The sequence below is a fragment of the Papio anubis genome, chromosome 9, assembly GCF_008728515.1.
Source record: "Papio anubis isolate 15944 chromosome 9, Panubis1.0, whole genome shotgun sequence".
NCBI classification, from domain to species: Eukaryota; Metazoa; Chordata; class Mammalia; order Primates; family Cercopithecidae; genus Papio; species Papio anubis.
Window position 1 is genome coordinate 85,395,277 of NC_044984.1, and position 21,301 is coordinate 85,416,577.

General features: G+C 37.5%; 1 protein-coding gene across 2 annotated transcripts in view; it reads right to left on the bottom strand.

Annotated features, from left to right (window-relative positions):
* EPYC (epiphycan) overlaps positions 1 to 21,301 on the bottom strand; it is a 50,440-nt gene that overhangs the window by 7,905 nt on the left and 21,234 nt on the right. The window contains exons 1-4 of one of the 2 annotated variants that reach the window (XR_004176150.1): positions 10,041 to 10,384; positions 4,132 to 4,881; positions 3,715 to 3,917; positions 1,999 to 2,094 (exon numbers count right to left, since the gene is read on the bottom strand). Coding sequence is in view for 1 of the 2 variants with exons in the window: in XM_031650658.1 (XP_031506518.1) it covers positions 1,999 to 2,094; positions 3,715 to 3,917; positions 4,723 to 4,881; positions 10,041 to 10,215 (633 nt within the window). In the remaining variant the exon portion in view is untranslated. Of the gene's footprint in view, positions 1 to 1,998; positions 2,095 to 3,714; positions 3,918 to 4,131; positions 4,882 to 10,040; positions 10,385 to 21,301 lie in introns of those variants that run through there. The other variant, XM_031650658.1, reaches the window with a different exon arrangement.

Sequence of the window (21,301 nt, forward strand, 5' to 3'; positions counted from 1 at the left end):
CTCGCCTGCTTCAGCCTGGTCGGGCTGCAGCAGCTGACCAGCACCGACCGGGTCCGGCACTCCCCCAGTGAGATGAACCTGTACCCTCAGTTGAAAATGCAGAAATCAATCGGTTCTTCTGTGTCGCTGATGCTTGAGTTGAGACTGGAGCTGTTCCTTACCATCTGTGAGTTTTAACAAAATTGAATCTGATCTGCTGGTTTCTTGGAACCAGTTGCCAATTTGCAGGCAGTAGATCACCTTTTAATCCACATGAGAAAACAGAAATTCAGGGAGTTTCAGATAGTTTTGGGTCTAGAATTTCAGCCCAGGGCATATGCTTTTGCCAGAGCCTTCAGTTTTAATTTCTATACTATATGTTGGCAAATATTTTTCAAATGAATAAAAAGGATTTATTTACGTATTAAAAAATATAGAAATTGAAGACAATGTAAGCGAAAAACAGATATATGTATATTGGATGTTGTGAGGTGACAGTGATGGAGAAAATATTTTTCAGTTGCACTTACTGACTTTCAAAGCTTAGAATGGGAATGCAAAAGCAGTTACTTTAAAAAATTCCCTCATGTTATATATACAAACAAATTATGTTTAAATATAACATCAAAGACTTTTTTCTTGGTAGGATCAGTATCATCTCAGATAATAGTAATAAAATTTAATTCATAATTGGAAAACACATTCCAAAATCTCTTTAAGTACTCCCTTGGAAATCTTTCCTTCAGTCATAAACAAGGAAAGAAATCTTTATATGTATAGAAATTCACCCCCAGAAAAAAAGAGAGAGCCATCCAGAAATCGAGCCAAATGGCTAGAAAATACATATACAATAGGCAAGTAAACAAATCAGACAAACCCACAAAAGAGACAGATATCCAAGATACATACATGTATGTATATACACACATATATACATAGTGTGTATATACATATATGTATATATAGAGATATATATTTATACATATGTAGACACTGAAAATATGAAAATGTTTATATTAATAGGAAAAAAGAAAAGGCACAAAGGTAAATATTCACAAAATCCACAAGGGAAACTACAGGAATTCATGTCCTGCTCTTACATAGCAAAATCACTTTTTGTACATTTCTGCCATAAAATATAATGCTAAACTATGACGTTGTTTCTTTGTTTCCTTGCTGCTTTGAGCATGAAATGGGTGTTTTCTCTATTTATTCCACAGAACAGATCAATTTGTTAGAGAATGTTGATTATAACTACAGGCTAAAATTTACAACTGAAATAAGAAATAATTTATATTTGTTTAACAACCAAAAATATTCATTATGATTGAAAAATTTTTTTAATCACATAGGTGAAAATAAAATATTATTCATTCATTAAACTAATCAAACTGAATACTTCAAAGATAACATGTAGCTTAATGGGATTTAAAATCACCAAAACTTTCAAATATGTTTTTTATTTAAACAAAACAAAACAAACAAACAAAAATGCTGCACTTTCTTTATCCAGAGAGATGGAGCTTGCCATCTCTCAGCACATAGGAATGCCTTCGGATTGAATTTAATTCAATACATAAAACCTAAAATCACAGGCTAAAATTGATTTTTTTTTCTCTGACAACTAAACATCAACTTAGATTTTTATTTCCCCCTTTACTTTTCCACTTCTAATCTTTACATTTTCTTCAACAGGTGAAACTTTCAGTGTTTTTTGTTTGTTTGTTTTTTGTTTTTCGTTTTTTTCCTAAAGAGATTTGTGTGCCAAAAGGGTGTATTTTGCTTCAGAAAATAAGGAAAAGAGTAAAGTTATCAGAATTCAATTAAAATAGAGTGTTGAATGTATAAAGATAGCTTTATATTCAGATAAAGAGAGAGAATAAATGAGAAAAGAGAAAAAGAAGAAAAGTTGTCACAGTGTATCAACATGCCATTACAGACAAATTCTTGTGTCCTGATGTCCTTCTTGGCTTTGCTTTCTCTGAAGCTCTTGGACACACCTTACTGGTAGACTCCTACCTGGAGGTGAAGGGCTCGTAGATTTTCTGGCAGTGGCAGAGGGATGTGGTCCAAGTTGTTATCAGTGAGGTACAGATGATGGAGGTCATACATGTCCTGTAAACATTCCAAATATGGGAACTCAATAAAAACTCGAGGTGCCACAGTTGTGTTTCCCATTCCCTCTCCATGCAAATATTTGTAAAATAATGTGTTCCAGTTCAGGTCTTGTTTTGTAAAGTTGAGGCAGCTCAGTTTTCTGAGTTATTAGACAATTCAAATGAGTTTTAGAAAAATTGGCTGCAAGCAAATATTTCTTCATGAAAATACAATGTGTTTCTCAGTCTCTAGGAAGAACCATGTTTTGTTCAGTCTAATTTTCTCAATTTAAGCAAGGCTGCTTCCTCTTATGAAAGACATTGTGCAGTGGGATTTTGAGGATTTTGATGAGACATAACAAGCATTTCCTTTATTTTATAGGCATGGGAACAAATAGTTCCTCCCTAGCAATGGCCTGGTAGCCCAAGTACCAGGAAAGGGGCAGCCTAGCAAGACAGAAAACATTTAGACAATAGCTGTTCTACTGTAGCCAAACACCCTAGAATAAACTGTGACTGATCACCACCTGTGCCAACAGAGGCAGAGTGGGCAGGCTAAACTATGACCCTTGCCTGGCTATAGTGAGATGCCCTAACTCCCGTAGCTACCATTGATGGTATCATAGGAGGCCTAGTAGAGAGACAGGGTATTCACCACCACTCAGTGGTAATGAGGCCACACTATTCCCTGTGCCATTCCTGAGAATAATGTGGTGTCTCTCTAAAGAGTATTTTAAAATTATGTGTTCAATGTGCACTGGGAGGGGCTGCTTGAATGCCCTAAGAGGGGTCAAGAAAGCCAGTTCGTTGCTGTTCTCAGACCCTATGCTGTTTTTCCAAGCAAGTCCTCTAGCCCCAAACCTGATTGCTTCACTTAGAAAACAAAATCTCTAAGGTTAACTGAATCCATCCTCTTTATAAGGTCATTTAGTAGCCTGCTGTCTTCAAGATATTGCCCATTTCCTGCCAAGTAGCTATCCTTTTAGCCAGATAGTCTTTCTGAGTGGAGGGTCTGATCAATACAGATTCTCTGGCTTGCATCACTTCCAGGTGCTCCTGTAGACTGTAGACGGTGCTTCAGGTAGCCACCAACTTCTTATTCTAGCCCTGCTTTCTGTTCTTGGTGCTTGATCACCCTCACAATGTACTGGAACATAGTATTTCTCAAAAGCACGATAGATGCAGTTGATAAGTTTATTTTGAAAGTTAAAAGTCTCACTAAATTAAATCCCCTTATAGAAGTTGAGCATAGTGGCTCACACCTATAATCCCAGTACTTTGGGAGATCAAAGCGGGAGGATCACTGGAGCCCAGGAGTTTGAGACCAGCCTGGGAAATATGGCGAAACCATGTCTCTACAAAAATATACAAAATTTAGCCAGGCATGGTGACACGTGTCTTGTAGTCCCAGCTACTGGGGAGGCTGAGGTAGGAGGATCATCTGAGGCCAGGGAGGTTGAAGCTGCAGTGGGCTGTGATCGCACCACTGCACTCAAGCCTGAGTGACAGAGTGAGACCATATCTCAATCAATCAATCAATCAATCAATCAATCAATTTCCTCATACGAATAAAAAGGCTAGTCAATGACAGCAAATAAAATTGGAAGATAAAAGTCTGCACATCAAACTTAAAACTTACTTTAAATGCTTCTTGCTTTATCCCTTTCCTTCCAAGTCTATTGTTGCTAATATCAATAAATGTCAAAGTGGTTGGCAATTCTGGGAGCTGCCTTATTTTGTTGTCACGCAGGACAAGCTCTCGAAGTTGAGGCAGTTTTCGGAATGCATCTTCATCAATCTCAGATATTAAATTTGATGTCAGATCAATCCTTCTTAAATCGCCTAGAAGAAAAAAATAAAGGAAGTAGTTAAATATTCTTGTTTTGCTCACACAAAAATATAAATGTAATTTTCCTTTATTTTGCAAATATAAATATGAATTTAGCAATGCACAGTTAATGAAATGATTATCTTTCTTTTTATAAAAATTATTTCCCCAAATACTATTCATATTTATGTACTTAGGAGTATAACTTTAGCAAAGAAATTGGTATACCACATTTAAAATAACTGGTCTTCTCTCCATAATCTTCATAAAGTTTGTCTGGATTTTATCATTTAAAATGTTTCCCTCAGTGATAAAGAGTGTTGTGTTTTCTAACAGTCAAAGATACAGGCATTAGAAAGAAATCTTCAAATGATTAAAACATTTTATGACACATACCAAAATTCTTTTAAGTTGGCAACAACTATAAAGCCAGAATTCATCCATCATAAAGCAACTATGCTTTAGTGGAAGTTTATTTTTAAAAAGCCAACTCCTCATAAATATGACCATGACATTTTACTCATAAGAACATGAGAAAACATTCCAGCATGTAAAAGATAATTGTTTATCATGTATATTTAGTTTAAATTGCTCATTTGAAAACATGACCTATGTGGTTTTGAGATGACTATTGCTTGTTTGTTGTTTTTTCTTATAATTATTAAAGCAAATCGTCAAATTTTTAAATAACAAAAAACTATTGATTCATGAACCAGGCTTTGGCATTCAAGCTGCATTCTCATTCAACATTTGACAATGTAAAAATTTTAGGGAATTCTGTAAAGCAGTGAAAACCGCTGTTACTGCCGTCATCCATACTTAGGCTTGCAAAGTCATTTTTGTTGATCTTTTTAATTCTGTTAAAGCGGGAATAGAAATAAGCGGTGTTCTTGGGCAGCGGAGGAATAGCATCAAGTTCGTGGTCATCACAGTACACGGTGGTACTTATACAAGTACACAGAAGACAGGTTGGAAAGTCTAAAAGATAAAGGAAAATGAAATTATTTGTAAGTACCAAATCAATTTCTAAGAAATAATGTGGAATGTTTGATAAACAAGATTAGACTCTCCCACTAACCAAGTAGATTTTATATTTTCTCATAATGTTTTCTGTAAATAGAATATTCAAGTCAAACATACCAATTAAAATTGTCTCAAGAGGCCAGGTACGGTGGCTCAAGCCTGTGATCCCAGCACTTTTGGAGGCCGAGACGGGTGGATCACGAGGTCAGGAGATCGAGACCATTCTGGCTAACATGGTGAAACCCCGTCTCTACTAAAAAATACAAAAAACTAGCCAGGCGAGGTGGCGGGCGCCTGTAGTCCCAGCTACTCGGGAGGCTGAGGCAGGAGAATGGCGTGAACCCGGGAGGCAGAGCTTGCCAGATGATCTGAGATCCAGCCACTGCACTCCAGCCTCGGCGACAGAGCAAGACTCCGTCTCAAAAAAAAATTGTCTGAACAATTAGTATATTCAATGTAACATTTTAAAAATAATTTAAAATTACTGAGTACTTTTCTATTTATTAGAAATTCTATATTCAAAATTTAAACATTATTATTGTGCTTTTCATAAAGTTAAAATATCACATGTAATATTTTCATTAAGTCTTTGGTTTAATAGTGAAACATCTCACTGAAAAAACACCTGCTTCAAGAAAAATAAAAGATAATAATTATTAATATTCAGTTGCTCAATACATATTATTGAATCCTTTCTATGTAAATGGCACCATGCTAGCTGGTGAAACAGTGGTGAGCACAAAGAGACACAGTTGTGTTTTATGATCTGCTATGTGAAATGAATGTTAATCACACAAATAAAATTATGAATGTGATAAATGTCATGAAGTGTCATCTGAACATAACATAGGGGGATTTGACCTAGTCTGGAAATCATGGAAGGCAACTCTGAAGTGAAAGCTGAGCTGAGATCAGCAGAAGAGGAATAATTGACTATGCAGGTAGGAAGGAATAGTACGCCAGGCAAAGGAAGCAGCATGTGCCTTCACTTTGGAGGGACTGAAAGATAGTCCATATGGTGAAAACTCAGAGAGCATTGAAATGTATGGGACATAACATGCAGGGGCCTTGTAGGCTGTGCTACAGCTTTTATTTCTTCCCATGAGGATGGACAGAGGTATCATACGATGCAGTTTGCATGGTAAGAGTTAAGTCTGCTGGAAGGTGTAATGGAAGACTGAAGCAGGGCAACTGGAAAAAGTGGAAGTGAATCATAGTGTAGACAAAAGATGGTTTTAGACAATAGAGTTTTAAGGGAAAGGAAATAATCAACAACCTAAGCCTCCTGAAATGTCAGGTAAATTAAGGACTGAAAAATGTTCTTGGATTAGTTATTGCAGTGGTTATCAGAGAGTTACAAGATATGCAAAGTGAGGGAGCTGAAAGGCAGATTACAGTCCATTAAGGGAGAAGTTGGAAGTAAGGGAAAAGTTGCCACAAATGTAGAAAATGCAGAGAGGTTTGTGAAGAACAAGGGATGAGACATAGTGATAACTATAATAAAATATGCTTGTGGTTTGTATGATGAAGGGAGTGATTAATGTGGAAGATATTTGGAGAAAAAGATCCAGAGGAGGTGAAGTTGAATATAAAAAGGATCATGAAAGGACAATAGGAAATAGAACTCAGAGAACATGGAAGGATTTTCATCCCACATGTGGAAGGACAGAGTGTCTTTGTTGTGCTAGAAGGAGAGGGAGATAGAAGAGCACATTGATATAGATGTAGGTAGATTATTTGTCTGGAAACAGGAAGACCAAGGATCTGCTGACTAAGAAATTGCATTTTCTTTGTGAAGTAGGAAGTTAAGTTATCTGACAGGCTTGAGGAGTCTAGGGATGAGGTAAATAAGGGTTGTAAGATGTGAAATGAATGGAGAAAGTGAAATCTCTATGACATAAACTAGAAGAGAAAAGTGGTGGAAGAAATGTCCTGAAATTGCTCAGTGATCAATTTGTCTTGGTTTACCTGAGACTTTCCTGTTTATAACATTCAAAGACACTTGCTTTGGGAACTCCTCACACCCAGACGCACCAGGAGATTTGATCACCCTAGTTGAAAGGTCCCTTTGTGGTTTGTAATCATGAACTAATAATGTACCTATTAAGGTCTTATTACTATCATTAAATACAAAAGTCATTTCCATTTTAAGAATGGAAAGCCAGGAAAAAATGTTTAAGCGGGAGCTGTGAAATATTTAATATGTGCTAATTTCTCCAGTCGTTGTAAATTAATATTTTATACGCGTCATAAAAATGTTAATAGTTAAGACATTTGATTCTTCTATATATTCATCACCTTGATAATTAAGCAATGATTGCTTAGGGTAATTTTTACATATTCATAGTAGTTATAATTTAATTCTAAGTTTTTCTACACCTAACTCAAGGCTACATTATATGGTTTTAGAATGTTAGTTTTAGAAATTTGTTTTAGTAGTAAAAATATGGTATTTTTATTTTTACTATTCTAAATATTTCTAAACTATTTAATTTTGATGAATGTGTGCTTCTTCTTTGAAATTAAAATGTGAGTTTGAGTTTTTAACTTCATTATTTATCCTCAGAGTACTTTAGAGACAAAAATTTTCTTTAAAAGTCTTAGGTTTTTTTTATGTTTCTAAATTGACATTAGTGAAGCATTACTTGACTCAAGCTTTTGAAAGGATTGGGAATTCTGCTTCTCTGTTGTTTCTGGCTCAGCTGAGAGATCCAGAGTACAGGTATCGATACCAGGTTGGTCAACTGTTGAAGGATCTGAAATCACTTAAACATAAGTAATGTTCTAGGGATATTTAATTTTCCTATTTTGGGTGCTTTATGCTGGATATTTACATTTCCTTCTCATTATGTCTCCTTTTTCTACTTGCAGAGTGTTCTACTACACAGAAATTTAACTACACAGAAAGAATATAATATATTCATTAATGACACTGACAAGATTTATTGGTCTATGTTGCATTCCACATACCACCTCTGTGATACTGGACACATTTTATAGTATGTTGGAGTTTTAGTTTTCTTATTTTTAAAAATGAGTGATCAGTGTCCAGTACATAGTGTTATGACTCTTCCAAAAGTTAATGTAGATAAAACAATTCGAGTGTGTGGCATATAGAAGGCATTGGATGAAAGGGCAACTTTTCATATTACTTATTGAAGAATAGCTAAAAACTCAAAGAAGCAAAGAGTAAAATGGTCGTTACCAGAGCCTCAGGAAATGGGGAGTTGTTCAAGGGGTATAAAATTTCAGTTATATAGGATGAATAAGTACTAGAGGTCTGCTATACCATAGTATTCATAGTTAATAATAGTGTATTGTACACTAAAAATGTTAAGAGAGAAAACAGTGCATGAACTCCTTTATCAATATTAGAATTTTCGTAACTAACACTATGTTTACTATGGGCCAGTAACTACATGTATTCATTTAGTCCTGACAGCATCTCTGTAAGGTAAGTTCTATTATTTATTATCCCATGTTTTTTTAGATGAGAAAACTAAGGCACAAAAATATTGAATGCCTTGCTCAAGACTATAAAAACCCAACAAGTCACAGTGCTGGGATTTGAATACATACATTTTGCCTCCTCTGTCTCTCCAAGAAACTCTCAGTTTTGATTCCTGTACTTTGCTTTTAGTCTTGCCTTAGGTAATATTGCTCCTCCCACTCTTTTTGTCTCCCAGTGTGTTCTGGACACTTTTCTCATAAGACTTGTAATACAGTGATACAGTTTGGCTGTGTCCCCACCCAAATCTCATCTTGAATTGTAGCTCCCATAATTCCCACATGTTGTGGGAGGGACCTGGTGGGAGATAACTGAATCGTGGGGGCAGCTTCCTTCATACTGTTCTCGTGGTAGTGAGTAAGTCTCACGAGATCTGATGGTTTTATAAGGCGTTTCACCTTTCACTTGGCTCTCTTTCTGTCTTTCCTGATGCCATGTAAGATATGCCTTTTGCCTTTCACCATGATTTTGGGGCCTCCCCAGCCACGTGGAATTGGGAATCCATCAAACCTTTTTTTCTCTGTAAATTACCCAATCTTTGATATGTCTTTATCAGCAGTGTGAACATGGATTAATACATATAGTATTGCCTCTAAATTTGTTTGTATGTCTATCTTCCTGTGCTAGGCAGAAATATTCATGAAAACAGTGGTTACTTAAAGTTTTGTGTCTACAGAACTTGGAATACAGAGACACTATACTCACTCAACTCTTGCAGTGGGAACTCTCCTTACTTTTTTTCTACACTCCCTAACTATGCCATTCTCTGTATATATAAACGTATTCCAGTGTGAGTCTTCTTGAGTACCCCCAAGGTTGATAGTGACACATTCAAGCAAGAAATATAGACATATAATAGAATCACAGGTAGCACCAAGAATTCCTTCTCATTAACTAAAAGGCCCTGGTTTCATCTGCAGGCCGGGCAACATAGTGTCTGATGTTGTGCAACAATTTCCTCTCTCTGTTACTTCTTAGGAGTGAGTGAGAAGAAGCCTGTTTTTAAATAAATAAACAGCCAAGAATCTGAACAGGCTGGCTTCAAACCCACTATGTAACAGCTTTGTGATATCTGGCAAGTTACTATCCCCTTTGAATTATAGTTGTTGCCATGATAATGAAAAGAGTAATATTAACACTCTCACAGGGAGGTTTTAATAATCCAATGAGATAATGTGAAGTGCTGAGCATAGGGGCCACAGATAGTATATGCTCAATTAGTGCAAAATATTATTACTATTACCATCATCTTCATCCTCATCATCTCTTATCCCCTTGAAATGCTGTGGCCTGATCTCAGAGGCAAAGATTTTTTCCTGCTTATCAAATACTCTCTGTTCTACAAATACATTCCACTACACAGGTTTCGAGTAATGATGTACAATATTTTCATCCCAAATCTCTGGTTATTGGATCATTTTAGCGAGACCAAGGCTGAATTATTAAAACTGCTTTATATTTGAATGTAAAATTTATGTATAAATCTACTTCAAACCTGGCCTATTCCAAAACTTTTTTCTTGGGTCATGTCATGTGGTTTCTCCATAGAGTTGAAGCTTTGCAGTTAATGTGGACTCAGTTGTAATTCTGCTTTGATGTATCTGACCTTCATTTGTGTGTGGCCCCAGAACCCCTGTGAATTCAGGCTCCTGTGGGGAAGAGCCATCAATCAGCCTGGGAGTGGATTCTTCCTCCTCTTCCTCTTCCTGGGCCTCCTCAGGCTGTGGGGGTGGAGTGAGGAGCTCTCGGTTCCCTGAAGGCATCACTGTGGCTATTTCAATCTGAAAAAAAAAAGAGAGAGAGAGAGAATTTCTTCAGGCAAACTTCTCAGTCACTCTGTGTGGCAGTGACACAAATTTAAAATGTACCCATCTTTGCCACAAGAGGACACTCATGTTCTAAAGTTCAACAATGTGACCATCCTGCTTGCTTGGAGGAACACACATGGTTCTAGTAACTGTTGTTGTTTTTAATTAGTTTTCTTTCTCAAATCTTAGAAGTTGTTTCCAATTCTTCCTTTTTTTTTTTTTTTTTTTTTTTGGTCTTCTTGTTCTTTAACATTTTATATGTTTGTTCATTTCATAGTTTCTTTAAAAAAGCTCATTTATTGTTTTCCAATAATAAGTAGCATTACAAGAGTGTATCAATGTTGTGAAAGCTTCACATTAATTCAGAAGTGTACAGAGTAAAATTGAAAAGTCCCCATCACCATTCAGCCCTCATTCTACTCCCCTTGAAGGTAATAACTGAGCAGAAATTGATACATATTATCCTGTCCTTTCAATCCTTGATTTCCTAGGTTCAAATATTCTGTTCCTTACCAATGACTTATACTTTCTCTAATGGCGTTTTACTGAAAAGTATCCTTTATACTAAAATAAAATATATAGTGACATAAAAACTATGATTTGATTATGATATGCCATTTCTCATGTGTTTTCAATATTATTAAAATAACAAATATTCCAATGATATCTAGGTATCTTAAAATGGACTTTTTTGAGAGCTTTGACATGAAGAGGCAGTTATAAAATTACAAAATTATTCAAAGATTATTTTTTATATATTGTATTTTAGACTATACCTGTTTTGCTCTTATCTAACTTGTACATTGTAAGTAACGGAGTCATTGCTTTTAAGAATACTGTTTGTATTTAGGAGAAACCTTCCTTTCAGATTTCTTCCTTTGTCTGAATGTATATTTATTTGTGGTACTTAGTAAATATCTACTTCTCTGATGGCCTTGTAATCTTGGGTTGAAAATTTGCCCCAGGCAATTGGGATGGCGACTTCCAGGACCCACCCTTTGTGGCCCAGTGTCCTTGTGGTATCCCCAGAAATCCCAGATTTTCCCTTCACCACACCAATATGGCCTTTTGGTTTTTTCCACCCTTTATTTGCTTTCATTAAAGAAGTAAGGAAACACATAAATTATTTCTGTATTACTTAAGAACAAATGATGTGCAAACTATTCCTTTCATCTATAACACAGGTGTATTTTCAGACCAAATATTTTCTAGATGTTTGAATAACTAAAAAATTTTAAAGATACACTTATGATTTGATACCACTTTTAATATATTTAAATGCATTGCAAATCACAAATGAAAATTATTCTTTTGAAGAAACACTAAACTTTATTTTATCAGTTTATATTTCTGAATTGTGCATCCTTCAGTGCTTCCTTAGTCTCTCTATTTCAGCTTTTTCTGTGCTGTATTACATTGGTTCCATTTGTTTTCTGCATATCCAAGCCTGCTGGATGGTAAAGTATGTCATCTCTTTTATCTGTGTACCTCTAGGCTGTAAGCATAATAGGCAATCAGCAAGTACTTATAGAAGTATAATTTTTTCAAACTTTGCTTGTCCAGAATATATCTAATTCACAGCTCTACGTTTAGAGATTTTCTGAGACGAATCAGTGAATGTGCTAATACTTACTTTAAATTATTTAAAGCATGAAATCAAAACAAAAACAGATTATGCTGTCTTTGATACATTAGGAGCAATACATGAAGATACAATAAAGCTTGGCCAGAAAACTCCAGCTGAGAAGATTGGGCACATTTTCTTAAACAGAAAGACATACGGTTTCCATCTGTAGGTCAAAATGAGGCAGATTCAGAGGGAATGGATTTGTAGAGAGACCAAAAGGAGGCTCCAGGAAGAGCGGAAATTGAGACAGATGTTTCATGGAATGGAGGCAGCCTAAAGGGAGAAACAAATTCCAGACACGTTGCCTTGAATCTTAGCTTTGTAAGAAAAATGTTTGCACATACTTTTTACAGATAATTGTTTTTCCACTGATTTGATGTGAAGCTGTGAGATCTCACTTGTCATCCAATATAATGAGGCAAAACAGCTTTTTGTGTTTATCAAAAATTGTTTTGTTCATGCTTCCTTGCTAATAAAACGTAAATGCAATACAACTTTGAAAACCAAGAAAAAGGAATGCCTTTTCACATCAGCAAAATTGCAGAACCTCAAAATACTGTGGCTGGAGAGACTTTTGTTGTGTAGACACATTTATTTTCACTATTAAATAGAAGTGATTTAGGCATCTTTTCCCCCTCTTCAACAATCTTCATACTGTGATATGAAGTTGTGAGGCAATGCATACAAAAAAAAAAAAAATGAGTCCAGGGAAACAAGACCACCGGGCCTTCCGTGTGGCAGACTTGTATGCTTCTGTTGCAGAAAACTAAATTTGAACATAAACACAAATGACCAGAAAAAAATCTCTGCCCTTTTTTTCAAGCTACAATTGGTAACACTTGAATGCAAACATAATTGAGCCTCTTCTACAAATACTCATAAATTCTTTCAGTGTTTTCCTCTATTTGTTTTTCTTTGGCCTCTTGTTTTACTCTGAATTGCTTCTTCCTGTTTTAAGTTTTTTTTTTTTTTTTTTTTGAGACGGAGTCTCACTCTGTCGCCCAGGCTGGAGTGCAGTGGCCAGATCTCAGCTCACTGCAAGCTCCGCCTCCCGGGTTCACGCCATTCTCCTGCCTCAGCCTCCCGAGTAGCTGGGACTACAGGCGCTGCCACCTCGCCTGGCTAGTTTTTTGTATTTTTTTTAGTAGAGACGGGGTTTCACCGTGTTAGCCAGGATGGTCTCGATCTCCTGACCTCGTGATCCACCCGTCTCGGCCTCCCAAAGTGCTGGGATTACAGGCTTGAGCCACCGCGCCCAGCCCTGTTTTAACTTTTTAATCTGTTCATTATATTTCCCTAAAGTTTAAAAATATAATACAAATGGTCATTACTACATATGACTTCAATTTCTGTCAAAGGCACTGCACTTGTGTGTCTTCTTAACATAGTACCAGCAGGGTACATCTTTGAGTTGACAGTTTGCAGTAAGTTATCTATTTTTATTTTCTTGTGTACCTGGTCTTAGAACTGTAGATAACTTATATTATGGTAGCTTTTGCTTAGGGAGTACATTCTGCATCCACAAAACAGTACATCTATTCCAGAGATGACAAATGGATAGTTCACAGTGACCTAGGCTGAGTGAGATATCAGCAGATGTCAGTATGAAGAGATAACTACCAAGAGAAGAAGTCCTTAGGCCTGTCCCAGTCTCTGCACCCTGCACAGCCGTGACTCCATGTAAGCAATGTATCACCTCAACCCAATCTCAGGGTAAAAGCGGTTGAAGTGACCCTGGAGTGTCTCAGGCTAAGTTTCTGCTCCCTGGAAAAATAAAGACTCTCCATAGAAAATAATCCAATTACATTTATTGTTTCAGATTGAACTGAGACTTTTACTAGCAATATTTGTGTTATTATTAAAAATATGACAAAAGATTAAAAGCTTTCATTTTCTAATAATCACCATTGTTGTCAACAGAAGATTATCTCTATAAAAACATTCAGAACCATTTTAAGTGACAATAAGATTTGGTTAACAATAATTTTGATGAAATTCATTTGCCCCTTAGCAAAAAGCGCATCTAAATGATCCATATAATTATATTGCTGCCACTAAGCCTACTTTTTTGTCTTAATTTCAGGGTAAAAATATGAAAAACTGGTGTGTTCAGAAACAGCAATCATACATCTTCCTGATTGCTTCATTATCCACTGAGTCCTTTTAGTGCAGATTTCTTGTTGAACATGTAAATTATACCTGTTTATGGGGATCATAAACCATTCGCTGCCATTCAATATTGTGGGGGTTTTTTTGTATTTTTTGTATTTTAATTTTTTTAATTTTAGTTAATCTACAGCTAAGTTTCTAATAAGGAAATCAGTGATAATGTAATATATATGTTCTGGAAAAAATGCTGTTAAGGAGTTCAAATAAACTAGATTTGATTCCTACCTTTATGAATGAATAAAAGAATCACCAGGTGAATGTGTGAATTTGTAAATGGTGGAAGGTTTGCCAATCTTTATAATTATCTAAAATGTCTATGTCAAACATTATGCTTAAGTTATGATCAACTGTTCACTTGATTTGTCAATACTGTTTTCTAAACATCTATCAATATCATTACTTTTGTTCCCTATCTGCCATCATCACCATTATCTAAATTACTATCCTCTCTTAGCTGGAATACAGCAATAGACTACTTGTATAAAGTTAGGTTGTCCTCTAGTGTAGATGTACTAAGAATGGACTCTTTTAAAAACAACTTTATGGAGATACAATTCATATATTATACAGTTCATCCATTTAAAGTATGTAGTCTAATTTTTTTTAGTAACAGTTATGCAACTATCACCCAATCAATTTTATGGCATTTTCATCACCCAGAAAAAAAAAACTCTGCAACTATTAACAGCCATTTCCAACTTCTCTCTTCTCATCCTCTCTCCTTCCCCTCTCCAACCTCCTGGCCCCAGGCAATCACTTACCAACTTTCTGTGGTTGTACTTTTGCCTAATCTGTTTCCATATTTGCCTATTCTGGACTTTTCTTTTCCCTCCTCTTTAACTGTAATTATGTATCTTCCAACCAACCTTTCCCCATTTCCTTCTTTTCCCTAACTACCTAAGCCTCTGGTAACCACCATTCCACCCTATCCTAGGGAATTAACTATTTTAGATTCCACATACACTGAGATCATATGGTATTTATCTTTCTATGCCTTGCTTATTTCACCTAACATAGTATTCTCCAAGTTCATCCATGCTATCTCAAGTGACAGGAGTTCATTCTTTTCATGTCTGAATAAAATTCCATTGTGTGTATAAGCCACATTGTATTTATCTTTCCATCCATTGATGGACACTGAGGTTTATTCCTTGTCTTGGTCTTTGTGAATAGTGCTGCAATAAACATGGGAATACAGATATATCTTTAACATACTGATACATTTCTTTTGAATATATACCCAGTAGTGGGCTTGCTGGATCTTATGGTAGTTCTATTTGTAATTTTTTAAGGAATCTTCACACTGTTTTTCATAGTGGTTGTACTGATTTACGTTTCCAACAACAGTATGCAAGAGTTCCCTTTTCTCCACAAACTCACCAACACATTTTATCTTTTAGTAGCCATGTAGTCAATGTGAGGTATGCATTTTTCATCTCTGGAATAGATGTACTGTTTCACGGACACATAATATACTCCCTAAGCAAAGGCTACCATGAGATAAGTTATCTACAGTTCTAACTGCTAACAGTTCTAATATCGTCAAGCAGGGAGTACCACTGGACCCCTTTCACTTGCTATTCTGTCCTATTTTTCCTTAGAATTTGGGGGCTAAACACCAGGCACCTGTCAGCCAGTCAAAAGCAACTAGCATGACTGCCAGACTAAAGACATGGGTGTCAGGCTTTCTGTGAAAGGGCTCTCTGACAAGCCCTGACTCTTCAGAGTTGGGAGCATTTGTTTGCCTGGAACCAGCTTCTGGTTTTCGTGTACTTCCAGACTGAGCTGATGGTTGACAGAGAGGAGAGCCATTCAACTCCGGGGTCCCGACAAAAACATCATTCTGATACTAAAGCCTGGCAAAGACACAACAACAACAACAACAACAACAACAACAACAACAAAAATAGAATTTTATACCAATATCCCTGACGAACATCAATGCAAAAATATTCAATAAAATACTGGCAAACCGAATCCAGTAGCACGTCAAAAAGCTTATCCACCATGATCAAGTGGGCTTCATCCCTGGGATGCAAGGCTGGTTCAACATATGCAAATCAACAAACATAATCCAGCATATAAACAGAACCAAAGACAAAAACCACATGATTATCTCAATAGATGCAGAAAAGGCCTTTGATAAAATGCAACAGCCCTTCATGCTAAAAACTCTCAATAAATTCAGTATTGATGGAATGTATCTCAAAATAATAAGAGCTATTTATGACAAACCCACAGCCAATATCATACTGAATGGGCCAAAACTGGAAACATTCACCTTGAAAACTGGCACAAGACAGGGATGCCCTCTCACACCACTCCTATTCAACGTAGTGTTGGAAGTTCTGGCTAGGGAATCAGGCAAGAGAAAGAAAGAAATGGTATTCAATTAGGAAAACAGGAATTCAAATTGTCTTGGTTTGCAGATGACATGATTGACTATTTAGAAAACCCCATTGTCTCAGCCCAAAATCTCCTTAAGCTAATAAGCAACTTCAGCAAAGTCTCAGGATACAAAATCAATGTGCAAAAATCACTAGCATTCTTATACACCAATAACAGACAAACAGAGAGCCAAATCATGCATGGACTCCCATTCACACTTGCTTCAAAGAGAATAAAATACCTAGGAATCCAACTTACAAGGGATGTGAAGGACCTTTTCAGGGAGAACTACAAACCACTGCTCAATGAAATAAAAGAGGATACAAACAAATGGAAGAACATTCCATGCTTATGGATAGGAAGAATCAATATTGTGAAAATGGTCATACTGCCCAAGGTAATTTACAGATTCAATGCCATCCCTGTTAAGCTACCAATGACTTTCTTCACAGAATTGGGAAAAAAAAAATACTTTAAAGTTTATATGGAATCAAAAAAGAGCCCACATTGCCAAGACAGTCCTAAACCAAAAGAATAAAGCTGGAGGCATCATGCTACCTGACTTCAAACTATACTACAAGGCTACAGTAACCAAAACAGCATGCTACTGGTACCAAAACAGAGATATAGACCAATGGAACAGAACAGAGCCCTCAGAAATAATACCACACATCTACAAACATCTGATCTTTGACAAACCTGACAAAAACAAGAAATGGGGAAAGGATTCCCTATTTAATAAATGTTGCTAAGAAAACTGACTAGCCATAAGTAGAAAGCTGAAACTGGATCCCTTCCTTACACCTTATACAAAAATTAATTCAAGATGGATTAGAGACTTAAATGTTAGACCTAAAACCATAAAAACCCTAGAAGAAAACCTAAGTAATACCATTCAGGACATAGGCATGGGCAAGGACTTCATGTCTAAAACACCAAAAGCAATGGCAACAAAAGCCAAACTAGACAAATGGGATCTAATTAAACTAAAGAGCTTCTGCACAGCAAAAGAAACTACCATCAGAGTGAACAGGCAGCCTACAGAATGAGAAAAATTTTTTTGCCATCTACTCATCTGACAAAGGGCTAATATCCAGAACATACAAATAACTCAAACAAATTTACAAGAAAAAAACAAACAACCCCATCAAAAAGTGGACAAAGGATATGAACAGATACTTCTCAAAAGAAGACATTTATGCAGCCAACAGACACAGGAAAAGTGCTCATCATCACTAGTCATCAGAGAAATGCAAATCAAAACCACAATGAGATACCATCTCACACCAGTTAGAATGGTGATCATTAAAAAGTAAGGAAACAACAGGTGCTGGAGAGGATGTGGAGAAAGAGGAACACTTTTACACTGTTGGTGGGACTGTAAACTAGTTCAACCATTGTGGAAGACAGTGCAGCGATTCCTCAAGGATCTAGAACTAGAAATACCATTTGACCCAGCCATCCCACTACTGGGTATATACCCAAAGGATTATAAGTCATGCTGCTATAAACACACATGCACACATATGTTTATTGCAGCACTATTCACAATAGCAAAGACTTGGAACCAACCCAAATGTTCAATGACAGACTGGATTAAGAAAATGTGGCACATATACATCATGGAATACTATGCAGCCATGTCCTTTGTAGGGACACGGATGCAGCTGGAAACCATCATTCTCAGCAAACTATTGCAAGAACAGAAAACCAAACACCGCATGTTCTCACTCTTAGGTGGGAACTGAACAATGAGAACACTTGGACACAGGAAGGGGAACATCACACACCGGGGCGTGTTAGGAGGTGGGGGGAAGGGGTGGGATAGCATTAGGAGATATACCTAATGTAAATGATGAGTTAATGGGTGCAGCACACCAACATGACACATGTATACATATGTAATGAACCTGCACGTTGTGCACATGTACCCTAGAACATAAAGTATAATTAAAAAAATAAAATAAAAACGTTGGTTGACCCTGCAGCCATGAGTGGAACTCTCAAAGTCATGTCCCCCAAGCAAGACTCACCCATCTATCCTATCTATCCTGACCCTTGGCTCCTGGGTCCTAATGCCTGTCAGATAAACTTCCTCTCACCTCTCTTCTCTGAGGCTAGTCCTGCTTCTAAAAACCACTCCCTGTCTCTAGTGCTTTTCTAGTTTTTCCTGTAAGAATGATTTCTAGTATAAATTTCGGGACTCTGTTCCTTTCTTTAGGCACCCAGACTCACTAATCAGAAAGACAAAATTTTTGCCCAAAGCCCCATTGTGGGTGTTACTATCTAGAATTTTAGGATCCCTCTTCAGACAAGCAGACCTAACAAAAGCTGTTCCTGAAGCTAAGATATGGAGAGCCCCAGAAATGATATCCTTCCTATTCATATGATGAGAAGTGAGGATAAAAGGCATCACTCTTCCAACCCTGGAGATCCCTTCCCTACCTCAGGTTATGGCCCTCCACTTCATTTTTGGGGCATAACATCTTTATAGGACAGGGGTAAGGTCCCAATACTAACAGGAAAACGCTTAGGACTCTAACAGGTTTTTGAGAATGCATTGGTAAGGACCACTAAATCCAGCCTTCTTTGATCCTCTTTGTGGTCTAAGAGGAAAAGTAGTGTTTCTGCTGCTGTGTCGGTGAGCATGACTATTCTGATCAGCAGGGTCCAGGGACTGTTGTAGGTTCTTGGGCAGCCAGGGTGCGGGGGACAAACAAAGCAAAACTGTAGGCAGTTTTGTCTTTCAAATGGAAAACATTCAGGCATCAACAGGCTCACCCTTAAAATGCATCCCAAGCTATTGAGACCAATTTGACCCACAAACTCTGAAAAGGAGGTGGCTCATTTTTTTCTGCACTATGACCTGGCCCCAATATTCTCTCTCTGATGGGGAAAAATGGCCACCTGAGGGAAGTATAAATTTTAATACTATCCTGCAGCTTGACCTTTTCTGTAAGACAGAAGGCAAATGGAGTGAAATACCTTATATTCAATCTTTATTTTCATTAAAGGAGAATATGCAACTATGCAAAGCTTGCAATTTACATCTCACAGGAGGACCTCTCAGCTTACCCCCATATTCTATCCTTCCTACAGCTCCTCTTCCTATTAATGATAAGCCTCCTGTAATTTCCCACGCCCAGAAGGAAACAAGCAAAGAAATCTCCAAGAGACCACAAAAAAAAAAAAAAAAAAAAAAAACCCGGGCTATCAGTTACGTCCCCTTCAAGCTGTAGGGGGAGGGAAATTTGGCCCAACCCAGGTACATGTCCCCTTCTCCCTCTCTGATTTAAAGCAGATCAAAGTAGACCTGGATACGTTTTCAGATGATCCTCATAGGTATATAGATGTCCTACAGAGTCTAGGGCAAACCTTCAACTTCACTTGGAGAGATATCATGCTATTGTTAGATCAAACCCTGGCCTTTATTGAAACGAATGTGGCTTTGGCTGCAGCCTGAGAGTTTGGAGATACCTGGAAAGGGACAAATTCCCTACTGGTCAACAAGCCGTCCCCAGTATGGATACCCACTGGGACCTCGACTCAGATCATGGGGACTGGAGTCGTAAACATCTGCTGACCTGTGTTCTAGAAGGACTAAGGAGAATTAGGAAAAAGCCCATGAATTGTTCAATGATGTTCACCATAACTCAGGGAAAGTAAGAAAATGCTTCTGCCTTCCTCAAGCGACTATGCGAGACCTTAAGAAAAGATACTCCCCTGTCACCTGACTCCCTCGAGGGTCAATTGATCCTAAAAGATAAGTTTATTACCCAATCAGCCACGGATATCAGGAGAAAGCTCCAAAAGTGAACCTTGGGCCCTGAACAAGATCTGGAGGCATTATTAAACCTGGCAACCTTGGTGTTCTATAATAGGGACCAAGAGGAACAGGCTGAAAAGGAAAAGCAAGATCAGAGAAAGGTTGCAGCCTTAGTCATGGCCCTCAGACAAACAAACCTTGGTGGTTCAGAGGACAGAAAATGGAGCAGGCCAATCACCAGGTAGGGCTTGTTATCTCTGTGATTTGCAAGGACACTTTAAAAAACATTGTCCAATGAGAAACAAGCTGCCCCCTCGCCCATGTCCATTATGCCGAGGCAATCACTGGAAGACACATTGCCCCAGAGGACAAAGGTTCTCTGGGCCAGAAGACCCTAGCCAGATGATCCAACAACAGGACTGAGGGTCCCTGGGGCAAGCGCCAGCTCACGTCATCACACTCACCAAGCCCCGGGCAAGTTTAACCATTGAATGCCAGGAAAATGACTTCCTCCTGGACACTGGTGTGGCTTTCTCAGTGTTAATCTCCTGTCCCAGACAGCTGTCCTCAAGGTCCATTACCATCTGAGGAATCCTGGGACAGCCTGTAACCAGGTATTTCTCCCACCTCCTCAGTTGTAATTGGGAGACTTTACTCTTTTCACATGCTTTTCTTGTTATGCCTGAAAGTCCCACACCCTTATTAGGGAGGGACATATTAGCCAAAGCTGAAGCTATTATCTATATGAATATGGGGAACAAGTTGCCCATTTGTTGTCCCCTACTTGAGGAGGGAATCAACCCTGAAGTGTGGTCTTTGGAAGGACAATTCAGAAGGGCAAAAAATGCCTGCCCAGTCCAAATCAGGCTAAAAGACCCCACCACTTTTCTTATCAAAAGCAATATCCCTTAAGGCCTGAAGCTCATAAAGGATTACAGGATATTGTTAGACATTTAAAAGTTCAAGGCTTAGTAAGAAAATGCAGCAATCCCTGCAAAACTCCAATTCTAGGAGTACAAAAACCAAATGGTCAATGTAGACTAGTGCAAGATCTTAGACTCATCAATGAGCCAGTAATTCCTCTATATCCAGTTGTACCCAACCCCTAT